The sequence below is a fragment of the Python bivittatus genome, unplaced genomic scaffold, assembly GCF_059951505.1.
Source record: "Python bivittatus isolate LINGU-HERP-01145 unplaced genomic scaffold, Pbiv_v1 ctg000590_np1212, whole genome shotgun sequence".
Lineage (NCBI taxonomy): Eukaryota > Metazoa > Chordata > Lepidosauria > Squamata > Pythonidae > Python > Python bivittatus.
Window position 1 is genome coordinate 22,468,165 of NW_028277086.1, and position 12,970 is coordinate 22,481,134.

The following is a 12,970-nucleotide window of genomic DNA, read 5'->3' on the forward strand; positions in this document are numbered from 1 at the left end:
GCTCTCCATGAAATTGACACCTGATAGCACAATGAGATCTAGAATTAGATATTCATAAATCTGATCCTAGACTCTGTGCTTTCACAGTAGTTACCATTCATGTTCTTGCAGGAGATTTGCTTGTCCCTACTGCAAGACCACTCTGGTTTCCTTTCATGGGATTAGCTACATATTCATCTGTGGAGATCAGGGCAGCTTGTGAACATTCAGATGATAGTTAATGGTAAGGTAGAGAAATTACGGCCCCCAAACTGCATCCAACTCCCAAAGGTAATTTTTGAAAGCTTCCAGAGCCCCCTCTAACTGCAATTGCCAAAAATCAGTTTCCCATCATTTTTACGCAGAGAAGTCAAAGTGTAGTATAAGCCTTAAATATGCTGAACTCAGTTTGAAAAAGAATTTGATAACTGGCAGTAGAACAAGTTTAGAAACAAACAAATGCCCTTCAACCTCCTCCAATAAATAAATAAATAAATAAATAAATAAATAAATAAATAAAATGGGGGAGGAGCGAAAATCCAGGTCCTGTCAACATGGGGGGCATAGAGCCATATTCTTCACAGTAGCATTCACCCACCACAGTCCCGGATTCCCCAACATGTGTGGAATCAATAGAAGTGAATATGTGTAGCTCAGGGTTGAACTGTGGAATTCTCTGAGCTTGGTTGTTTTCTTGCAAACGTTTCGTTACCCAGCTAGGTAGCATCTTCGGTGCTGAAGTGCACTGTGCACCGAAGATGCTACCTAGCTGGGTAACGAAATGTTTGCAAGAAAACAACCAAGCTCAGAGAACCCCAAGGACTCCACATGTGTGGAATCCTTTCCCCTCTGTCATCCAAAAGTTGCAGTCCCTTGATTTAACAGAAGCATTTTTCTAAGCAATTCAGAGGAGTAATTACTAGAGCAGCATTATAGCCACATGAATCAATCGTTGTGCCAATCAAGATTCTAAGGGTAGCCTTCAACCAAGAGGGTTTCAGGAACTACCACTGTGGTTGCTACTGCACACTTGCTCCTCCTGTCTCAGAACTGATCTACGGCACTTTGCAGAAGAACAAGGCATGTAGAAAGAACTAATGAAAGCCCCAAAATAGCTTTCATTTTGGTTTTAAATCCTCCTCCCAGAAAATCATTAAAAAAAATTATGATAATTCTGACATGGCCCTGCCCATTTCATATCACCACACAACCCAATATGGCCCTTAGACTTTCCCCAAACGTGAAATATGGCATCTGGCCACCAAAAGATGGCCCAGCTCTGCTTTAAACAATGTTCATATCCAGCTTGGTTTCCATTTCCAGTACTAGTGTTGGGAGTAGAAGAAAGCTGCATAATAAAACAATTATGCAAACAACACCGCCCAGAGTCACCTGTTGAGATGGGCGGCTATAGAGACCTAATAAATAAATAAATAAAAACAATAACTTCCTTCCTCTCCCTTCTCATGTAAAGAGCTTCCCCCCAGTTTGATTTGGAATACAGTTCCCAACCAAGGTGAAAAAGGCTGATAGGGGGATTCTACAATCACCGCTTTAAAAGTTTAATGCAAATAAATAAGGAATTTTGAGACAGATTCCTGTATAACACATCAACTGATCTTAAAGACTTGGTTGAATCTCTACCCACTGTATAGATAGCAACTTTCATCACTCTTTGGGGAGGAAAATACTGTCTTTAATAACTATATTTTATACTATACTTTGTAATAGTGACTTTATGATGATCAAATAAAGAATTCTTGGGTTCACCCAGCTTTGCCTCTTTTATGGAGCCAAAACTTTTGAGCTGGATTTATGTGGATTCATCATGTACAGTACTTCTCCATGCAGCTCAGACAGCCCAACTATTTTCAATCAGCTAGAAAGTGGCATTGCCTAACCCCCACCATGTCGTACATATGCGGTGGGATTACAGTCCCTTAGAAACAAAAATCTTGTAAGAGTAAATTACAAAGCAGAAGAAAGCCTTGGGGGCTTTGAATACGGGTGGATTCCATTTATTCCATATGTGTGAAAACTGGACATGGAACAAGATTATCCACAACCACCAAGTCAAGTCGTCTTCATGTGTTACGCCCATAAGCCTCCCTGATTGAAATCCCCATAAATCTCTTCCATCTATAATCAACTTCCTTGTTTAGTACCACTTGATTTCAATTTGGGGTGCTCTTTTTTCTTTCCATCATGTTGATCCCTGCAGGAAAAGAAACAGAAGACAATCTCTAAATACTGTATATAAAATAACCTTTAATACACATAGCAAAAATGTTATTTTCAAAAAGAAAGATCAGTTCCTGATGACAAGGCACTGACCTTTCAACTTTCAAATTGCTAGAATATGTTGAAAACATAATAAATATGATAAGGAATGTCCCGTAGATTCTAAACATAGAATCAAATTCATAATAGGAAAAAATTGGCCTCCCCAATGAAAGCAGGCAAATTTCACATGACATTTCTGGAAAATATATTTTATATACTGATCATTTTCAAAAATGCTTCAGTAACATTTTTAACCAAAACCTTGTGTGGGGTATGTGTGTGTTTGTGCTCTGCATGTGTCCTTTTGAATTAAGCAAAGTGTGTTTCCATTCAGGTGGTGTCTCCCTTTAGAAAACAACCTTTTATTTCAATATTTCCCAACCTTGGTGACTTCCAGATGTGCACTCCAACTTCAATTCCCAAGATGCTCAGCAACTGCCATGCCTGACAGCATGTACAGGCGTGTAGAGAGAGGGATGGAGAGGACACCAAACATTTGGCCTTTCCAAAAGCTTCTTCACCAAAGACTCTTGTGAAAGTTGAGCAGTCGTGGATTAAGAAGACAGGTCCTCACTGATGAAAGGACAGGAAATGGAGGGTAGGAAGGTGGTCTCTAAGATACTGCTTTCGAAGCAGGAGGACTCTCTCATGGTAGCGGATGTTGTTGTTCTGCTTTGTAAAAGAGAAGATTAGAGGCAGTTGTGACAACAGTTTTACAGAACTGTAGAAAACAGAAAGCAAGGAAAACAATTTCAGAAATAAACTATTTTCTTTCTACAAAGGAAACCTCTCTCTCTAAAGAAGGAAAAAAATGTTTTTTTTTAATAAGTTTTAAGAATTTATCTCCAATATGTTTCTTCCAGCTACATCTTTAATTTTTAGTTCGGACTGTGGGTATTCCATTTTGAATCCATAGTTTTAACCTCTTGTTTGGCTGGAATCCATCTGTGATGTTACTCTAGAGCTGAGCGTGATGGTGGGGGCGAGATGAGGTGTCTTCCAAACCTTCTGTTGGTTTGGGCCCCAAATTCTTAAACTGGCCCTGATCTCAGCTAGTTGGGATTTGCACAATTAACAACATGTGTATCCACTGTGATCATTGACAACAATTACATACGTACCCTCCTTACATCCCAGCTTGACTATTGCAACATGCTGGTGGGAGGGACTGTTGAACTGGTGAATGTAATCCTTTCTAAAACCCTTTTGCTAAGGAGAACTTCATTCTGTTTTATTTTCTTCCCTTGACTTCTGGCCTGGCAAACAGTATGCTATTCTCTTGAATACTATCCTGGTGTCACACCTAGCTTTTCTCCCACCCCAGCCCAGCTTTTCTCCCACCCCAGTTTTATTGTAAAACCCAGTTGCAAGTTTTGTTTCAAAGAGATGGACACAACATGGCTATTCTTTGCACTGTGCAAATTGAGATTCATTCTAGAAGACATCTGAGAATCCCCACAACACACAGGAATTCAGTGGCAAATGTAAGGGTGGTGGCTTAGTAAAGGCGAAAAAAAATCAGTGCAGGAAAGGTCCCTGAGGGAAGTTTGTTTGAAAACCACCAGGGTAGATAATATGGCTTATATTTGCATGCCTGCCATCTGGCTTTCTGAATGCCTTCTCAATTCTTCTGCAAAAACTAAGCTATTTTTAGCATCCCAGTATTCTGCATGCAAGGATTATGCTTAGGGAGATGTGTTTTGCAGATTGGATGTCTGCAGTGGGAGATGCAGACCCTGTCTAGGAGTCTTAGCAGGCTGGAATAACAATGGCAGAGGATCACACCAAGGAGCAAACCTATTTGTCCTTCGAATTATAACTGCAAAAAGCCAGAGCTCTAATTAGAAACGTGCGTGTATATTACCCAACTAATCTGGTGAAGTAAAATAGGTTTGGGGAGGTTTCTTGTCTCAGTAAGGTGCTGTATAGATAATCTGCACATTTGCATTATTTTCTGATCTTTCGTGGTTGATCTGCAAAGGGTTTGGTCTGAAAAACCTCTTAAGTGTGCAGGTTCTGAATTCATTGGATTCAACTTCTTTATCTCATTCCTCATTTAAAAAGGAAAAGAGAGTGCAATAGCACCATCCAAGCTGAAATTAATTTGAGATGGAGGCAATCCTGTCTGTGGGGGAGGACAGCAGCAGTGGGGAAGGGAACTGGCTGCCCTTGCCCACTTCCAAAAGCGTACCTCAAAGGGAGATCCCTAAGAGCGATTACTGCTATTAGTTTAGATCGCACTGTCAACCCTTATGATTTTAGTCATGGAGTGTAAGCGGGCATCAACTAGCACTGGGGAACTAGATCTGCTATAACGTATGGGACATTCCAAGATTTCCAAGGCCCCTATTCTTTACCCCAGCATCTATTATTTAGTGTGTTTTTTTAAATTCAAAATACACGCAAGGTTGACTAAGAATTCCCCTGGCCAGCATCTTAAAGTTGCCAAGTTGAGAAACACTGCTCTAGTGGACCCTGTCCTAAGCAGCAGGTTGATCTTTAAGACCTCTTTCAGCTCTGAGTCTTTGTCTCTTACTACTGTAAGTACAATTTAGTCAACCTCGCATGTATTTTTAATTTTAAACAGCTAAATAAAATTTAGAATACTTTGTTGAACAGATTACAGTTGAAAAATAGATTCCCTGAAAATAGCTTGTCTATCACTCTACCTTTTTCAAGATGCACATGCAGAATTGTCTCATCATTTCAATTCACTCTCTTAGCATACATAACCACTAGATGGCAGCACCTAGCCAAATCTCTGAACTCAAAGGTTAGCCCTTGTTACTTAGATGGAAGACCACCAGGAAATGCCATAATTGTAAGATAGATGGAGAAATTGAAAAAAGCTTCCCAGAAGACGACAATGGCAAACTATTTCTGAGTTGTGTCCAGAGAACTCCATAGACGTTTTCATGAAGTCATCAGAAGTCTAGCATCATAATATGAGGTTCAGGTCTAACCATGTTCTCTTTCAAACACACCCTATCATCATCAAATAGATGGTCAATATACATTTGATAAATTGATCAGGGTAGGAAAATGTCCTACAGAAACTTGAACACTATTGGTGTAGCTGAATGTGAGTTCTATAACTTAGTTCACATGACGAGCTACCCCAAAAGCTACTGAATATCACATGCACAGTGTATGTTATTTTCAAAGATTGGGTTAAAGAGCATAGGATATAGCCATACCAAGTTTGTGCACTCCTGTACATCTCTACAATGAGTTGCTAAGTGTTGCTAAGATGCTTCAGCTATGATCACGACCATCCCTTGCCATGATCTATAAAAATTCACTTTATAAAAATGCCATTGGTTGCATTGGTTGGTACTGAAGGTCAAGGTACACAAAATACGATGGATGCATTTTTCTGAAAGGAAATACAGGGATTACTGCACAGAACAAGGATGTCAAATTATCTGGAGCTGAATGCCAGTCCTTCCAAACCTGTGGCCAAACTGTATCATTTCAGATTACCACTGAAGCAGACTCATATGATTTGTATAAAAAACAAACACTGTATTTGTCCACAGAACTTTCATGGGAACATGCAAATAAAAATGATAAAATGACTAACAAGTAACAAAGTTAAGAAGAATTTGTTATGCAAGGCTTATGTTCAACATATTTAAAAATGACTTGGATGTGGGGTTAGAAAATATGATTATCAAATGTGCAGATGACAGAAACATCGGGAGATGGCAAAGACTTTAGAAGACAGCATCAAGGGTCAGGAGAATCTTGACAAGCTGGAACATTGGTAGAAACCGGCAAGATGGATTTCAACAGCGACAAATGCAAGATGCTACTTTTGGGTAGGAAAAAGGCAGCAGATGTGGGATGGAACCTTACTGGATGTGCAAACAGAATGTGAGTGCATCGCAAGTTGAACATGAGCCAACAATGTAATGCAGCCTAGCACTACATCCACTTTTTTTCTTTGCAGCTGCAGTCAAGATCAATAAACATCACCATTCCTCCCTGTACTGCATTATTCAAACCACACCTAGAGTATTGTGTCCAGTTCTGGGCACTGTATTTTAGGAAGAAGATTAGCAAACTAGAGCGTGTCCAGAGAAGAACAACCAGGAAGGTAAGGGGCCTGGAAGGGAAACCTTGTAAGCAATGGTTTGAGGCTTTGGGTATATTTAGCCTGAAGAAAACTGCGGGGAGACATGATAGCACGTCCAAGTACCTGAGGAGTTGCCATGGAGAAGATGGCGCAGAATTTTCAGAGTGGTTCCAGAAATCAAAAAGGGTTTCAATTACAAGCAAGTAGTCTTTGATTGGACATCAGGATAAATTTCCCAACAGCAGTTCAATCATGGAACAGTCTGCCTCAGGAAGTGGTGAATCCCCCTTGCTGAAGGTCTTTAAACGATCTCTTGCGGCTGTTGTAATAGTGGAATCCTGCTCTGGGCAGAGGGTTGGGCTAGATGATCTCCCAGACCCCTTCCAATGTTTATATCCTGTGATTCTACGACTTAGAAAGATTGTCCTGGGTCCCATACACACTTGGCCGAATTTGTAATAACATACAAATGATGAGGGAGGTCTGTTCAAATGGAGTTTTTCTTAACATGCCATGGTTTAGAGCATATTGTTTAATATGTTTAAAATGTTTAAACTGAATCAGAGTTAAAATGTTTAAATATGTTTAAAATGAATCAGAGCTGTTCCTGGTAATAAAATTGCACCAAACTGTATTAAACAAGTTTCAAATCTGCCAGAGATGGTTATTAAACAGATATACTTAACATAATTCAGGAATCAGTGACTCCATTCACACATAATGCTGTTCCAGGTTTTTTAAATCATAGTTTGTTCAGCAAATAATTATTGCCCAGTGAACTCATAACCCTAAGCCATATAATGGATTTGAACATAATGCTAAGTCCAACACAAACAAATCACATTAAGCCTTCATGTTATGTATGAACAAGAGGTGTACAGAAGTAACCATGATGATGTCCTGTCATAAACTATGTAATTTGTCCCAGGTGCATCATAATGACATACAATATATAATTTGCCTGATGATGTCATGATGTATGGGATGTCTCTTGCTCCCCCTGCAGATGCCCATGGAACCAGCTACACGTAAAGGCTGAGTTTGGGACTGGCATTATCTCAGATCTGATCAAAGTCCCAGAATTTCTTTACTAATAAACATGTCTACCACATTGAGAAATAGATGTGAAAAATCTTCCTTTAAGCCTAATCTTTTCTCTGACATCTAGTTTTCAGTGTTCAAAGAAATGCTTGGTACATAAGAATCATAATTTGTATTCCCCTACTTGTCGTACGACATACAGTATAGCAAAGGCAAAATGACAGTGGCGTTGCAGTTTCAGCTCGCTTAGCCCTTGATTTTTCATAGATGAAAAAGACCAAACAGAATATTACAGCTTATATGTAATGGGTAGCTCTCCCCACACATACATACATACAAACAAACAAACAAAGCCAATTTCACATCATCAGACAAGGAGATCAAAAGTCTGGGGATATGTTAATATTATCACAACTGACATTTTAAAGACATTGTTTGAATAAGAAGAGAGTTAGCCATTTAACAAAAGAGCTTGTTTGACAGTGAGCTGTCAAGATTTAAAAGAGGTCCATTATATGATTGTTCCTTGCATTAAATTCTGGATTAAAATTACATTTAAATTTCACTTCCTTTACTCTTACCCTGCTTTTGATTATCTTTAAGAGTAGTTGATGGTCTTGTGACTTGGACTTTTTAAAAATTGTAATATTTTGTGTACATGGACTGGAATTTTATATGAAATTGTGGGTTTGATCTTTGACCTCTGTTTACTATAATACTGATTTCTCTCTAATTTGATAGCAGAGAGTCCCTACTAGTACAGTGGTTTATTGTAAACAGGCTGCTCACTTTACATAGCTATGTTTGGCGAGCTCTTAAGTGAAGAAGTATGCATGGTGTATACTTTGGATGCTGTAGTCTACTCTAGGAATAATAAAACCCACATAATAACTGTTCAGCTTCACAGGTAACATACACATTTGAAAAAAGAGATTGCATGCCTATTGGGGGGAAAAAAACCCACAGTTCAGCAGGAGGTTACCTCCATGCACCTCTGCACAGATCTGCAGCTTTACCCACGAGAATTTTATGTACCCCAATGAATTTGACGGGGGTGTCTCCCAGATAAATATATACAAGATTGCAGTTTTAATCACTTGATGTTTCATTGCTTTGCATTATTCAGAATGTATAAGAACTATAATTATATAATGCGGAACTGTAATTTCCTCATTTTATTACCAACCCTAATTTCTGTCACCATAGCTTCATCATTTAAGACATCAGGAGAAAATGTTTTCAAGTATATCGGACCAATGCAGATAACACAAACATGGAAAGAAATGGCTGTTGTGATACTATGGTTGATTTTTGCTGTCTCTTCTCATTTATTGATTGTAAACCCTTTGGTAAGGTAATGCAAAAGATATTCCATTTACAAATGAGGTTGTCTGCATTAGTTTGCAATTTAACACAGCTTTACACAAGTTTAGACAGCAAATAGCTACGATACTTGTGTGCAAAGTGTTCCTGCTTGTAACCTCTGCAGCAGTAGCACAATACGAATCATGAAGAATCTGATCTAACAGGTATTTCGAGTTGATCAATACTGACGCAGTCTAAACGAATCCTTTTTTTTGGTTTGCTTTGAATCATCTTTCACCTGTTAAAAAAACCTATTCAAATTTCTTTTAGGATTTACCATGGTTCCCATTCTGCTCCCTGCCATCACAATTCTTTTGCATTATTTACATGCGTTCAAGTGTTCAGAGGAGAAAGACCTTGCTATCCCGTGCACAGCTCAAATGCTTAAACCCCACCACATTCAATGCATTTCCTTGCATTTGCTCTCGTTCCTCACACTTCCCCTTCTAATTATGGGTATAAATATTTCTCAGTAGTAATACAAGTGCTCCCTGCCAAAGGAGCCTTGAGTTTTTTCTCACAGTCAACGAGCTGAGATGCATTAGAAGAGACTGCTGCTATTATTATGGCTGGATGGCCTGTGTTTCTGGGACTGTTGCCCAGTAATAAATAACCAACCCTGGAGGAGAGCAAAGATTGGCTGCCAATCTCATTATTCAATCAAAGAGTTTTGCCTGACAATATGGTCTCCTTGTGCCCCAATGTAAGCAAACGGCAGCTGCTTTGTAGCCATGGGAGGAGGGCAATATTAAAGCACCAGGCCCAAAGAAATGGTCATTCTTTTCTAAATGTTACTGGCATTTTTTTCTCAAACAAATCCTAGTTTCCTAATTATAGCTAGTGTCCTAATGACAGAACTACCCCTTCCAGTCTGCAGGCCCACGACTATTTATTAAGCATCTGCTCCTATCAACCTTGACCACGGGCCAATGGACAACGTGTCTGAAGAAATCCCATATGCAGCCATTCAGGGACCACCATGTCTCTGCAGTGATTCTTACCATATCATGCGTTCTTGGATTGGATTACACCAAGGCATGATTTAATCATGGTTTCATGAATAGTTGGCTGGGTTTGAACAACTTGCCCGACCTTTTATAACTGTGTTCAACACAGCATGCTAAGACAAAACCAAGCAAACCACATGATGGCTTAGGCCAAATCCACACAGCTGGCATCCTCTGCCAGAGCCAGACAGAGCAGGAATGCTGGAATTCTCTTCTCTTCTCTTCATAGCTATGCCGTGCACTGCACCAGGAGACATGATTGGCTATTGCATTCCCACACCCTAAAATGTCAGTGGCCACGTGTGATGTCACCACTCACTGACACAATGATCACTTTTTAATTTTCCCCCCTACATTTTCATCATGCTGGTGACTTGCAGAGTCGGGGGGAGGGTGGGAGGGTGTTGTGCCATTGACCCAATGACTGTAAGGAAAGGCAAACGTCCTTGCTATCTGAAAACAGGGGTTGCAAACTGTGCCAGACCCTCTTTATGTACATACATCACCCTGTGCAGATTCCTCAGTGGACTCCAACAAAGCTTCCTGAGTGGGATTGTACCATGCGATGCTGTGTCCTATGTGCTAGAGGTTGCTCTCCTCTGCCAGCACAATGTCGCTGTCACTTCCAGAATCCAGATTTCCCTGAACTTCCTTCCAGGTGGTTCCTGGCTCCCCATGCAATGCCACTGTGGGGGAAATCCCTCATAATGGCATCCTCACAGGCCAAAATGGAGGAACAGCACACACCACCCCCAAAGTATCCCCAATGGCTCCACAATTCAGCACATACCACACATGTTGAGAAGCAGTTGTGGGGCAGAGTTGGCACTGTGTTGTTGGACTAACAGAGAGGAACGATTGGCATTGCTGAAATGAATGAACTGCGGAGATAAATGTGAGGTTCTGCTGTGCTCACATGACCCCATCATTCAGTCAACCCAAAAATTCCCAAAAGGGAGGAGTAAGCAACCAGGGGACACCATTCCACAGCCCCATCCGAACACTGACAAATCCTGAAAGGGCGGCTGGGGCAGTGCTGGGGTGCCGTAGGAAAGGGTCAGAGCAGATCTGTAGATCCCATATAAGATGTAAGTCACATTTGCCTACCACCCCATGCCCAACCTACACATTACACGTTGACCACGTCTCACAACTCGCTCCAGCACAAAGGTCAGGTGGAGGAGCAGACCACATAAAGCTGCCGTTGGAGTACCTCAACCAGGGACTGATCTTAGGGTAGAGGCATAGAGGCATACAAGCACGCTATCCAGGGACAGTGGCTGGCGGGACAAGCATGTCTCCATGTTGATGTAGCCTTAATTTGATGTGTGTGTGTTAACCCTTAACTCCATCCATTAAAGTTTGAGACTATGCTGAATTGAAACTGTTGAATTTATCTTGGTGTGAGCTACAAAGCCACAGACCTAGAACTGACTTGTGGGGGGGGGTGCCCTCCTTTTCCAGCCTTGCTCGCCTTTTAAAGGGCTCCGGCAGAAAGCATACAACCCCTCGGCCCCACGCATTCCTAGGGCCGTCTGAAACCAACCACTCCGTTGCCTCAGCCGTTTGCTTTCAAACCAGGGGCCTTCCTGGCGTGGCTCTTCTAGGAGACGCCTTGCGCGGCACTTACTTATCAGAAGTCAGAGAGTTAAATTCTATGCGGCTACTCGAAGACAAGATTAGCAAAGTTCAGCCGCCAAAGCAAACAGCTTCTGCGGCAGCAAAGCGCCTTGCCTCGTTTGGCCGGCAACTCGCTTTCTTCCCGATTCACCTTTTAAAAAGGCAACAAATCACGCCCCTTCCAGTCCCGGACTCCTTTGGGGTCAGCCCCACCCCAGTACAAACACCTGCTTTGTAAACATCCGGCCAAGGAAGACGAGAGCCCTTCCCATCGCCCAACAGCCCGGCCCCAGGAAGGGTTTTCAGGCGGGCTGGAAACCGGTTTCTCCAGCTCCCAGCATCGCCGGGGGCGCGTTCTGGCTTTCGGAGGCGCGCAGCTGAAGACCGCGGAGAAGCGGGGCGACCATGAGACCGCCACGCTTACTCCCAAACGCCACTTTGGGAGGGAAGGCGAGCAGCAGGGAGTTTCTTTCCCAAGGCTGGTATGTCGCGAATGAGCAGGTGAGGAGAGGAGAAGCTCGTGCCAAGGGCTTCCTCACGCCCTCCCGAAGGGGCTCATGGTGCAATCCTTTAGAGCGGTGTTTCTCAACCTGAGCAACTTTAAGATGGGTGGACTTCAACTCCCAGAATTCCCCAGCCAGCCATGTTGAAGTCCACCCATCTTAAAGTTGCTCAGGTTGAGAAACACTGCTTTAGAGGTTTACTCTGAAGTGAAATCCATTAAACTCACCGGGATGTTCTCCAAGTGAGATGAAGCCAATCTGAGCTAGACGCTGCTCTCATGTGGAAGATTCACAGAGTCAGCCTTGGTTTGAGAAAGCCAGGGCAAGCTGCAAGGCAGCTGGGAAGGGCATGAATGCAGACCCCAAGAATCCACTCCCTTGAGGGATTCTTCATTTTTGGGTATAAATAAGGTTCCTACTCAGTGCCGCACTGCAGGAACCTTAGTCTGGGGATTAAAATGGGGTAACTTTAGGCTGTGCTGTGTATCTCTTCGGTGATTAGGTGCCCGGTTCACATTTCTCTGCTTGTGATTTAGGACCACTGCTATGTGCTCAAATAAACACAATATAATTTACCAGTCAGATCCTGTTCTCCCCACACCACATTCTGAACATGTGTGGGTTCTTATTTCAAATGAAAATCCAGGCACTGTTATAATTAAAGGCACAGAAAGGAGTTTGCTTCTATTGCTAAGCATGTTTCTTGGGGATGAAGCATCATCCTTTGTAGAAAGGGACAGTATGCATACTTTTCATAAGTAAAAAATGAAATATTATATATAAAATGACATGAAAGATATAAAATGAACTGGAGAATGTCCATTTTTAATCAGTGTATGGCTAAATTATCACGGAGGAAATCTATCTGTGTGGTTGCTAGGAGTTGAAAATGACTTCATGGCACATAATGACTAAATCATAGTGAAGTATCTTTCTTGAAAATTCTCAGCTCTTTTTGTTGGTGAAAACTTAGCTTTTACATCATATTTATTATATGTATATTTACTGTCTACTTTGCAGTATATTCTTTTAAAAGATGTTGTCATTATTACATTAGCTTTTCAGATGCTTCATCCTATTTTACTGACAACAGA

The 12,970-nt window shown here is 41.4% G+C and overlaps 1 protein-coding gene and 1 long non-coding RNA gene across 6 annotated transcripts in view; one reads left to right on the top strand and one right to left on the bottom strand.

The window, feature by feature from the left end:
* Window positions 1-1,919: 1,919 nt before the first annotated feature.
* LOC107326054 (uncharacterized) lies at window positions 1,920-11,558 on the bottom strand. 2 transcript variants are annotated; one of them, XR_003084329.2, is made up of 3 exons: window positions 11,384-11,558; window positions 2,645-2,931; window positions 1,920-2,194 (listed from the first exon to the last, which is right to left on the bottom strand). It is a non-coding gene; the product is annotated as an uncharacterized LOC107326054 (long non-coding RNA). The 2 variants fall into 2 exon arrangements; XR_001559809.3 differs by having other exon boundaries at window positions 2,645-2,934.
* Window positions 11,559-11,635: 77 nt separating this feature from the next.
* NIPAL2 (NIPA like domain containing 2) overlaps window positions 11,636-12,970 on the top strand; it is a 42,265-nt gene continuing 40,930 nt past the window's right edge. For 3 of the 4 annotated variants that reach the window (XM_007424798.3, XM_088149093.1, XM_088149095.1), the window contains exon 1: window positions 11,636-11,874. In XM_007424798.3, the coding sequence (XP_007424860.1) occupies window positions 11,779-11,874 (96 nt within the window). In that variant the 5' untranslated portion in view covers window positions 11,636-11,778. The remainder of the gene's footprint in view (window positions 11,875-12,970) is intronic. The other variant, XM_088149094.1, reaches the window with a different exon arrangement.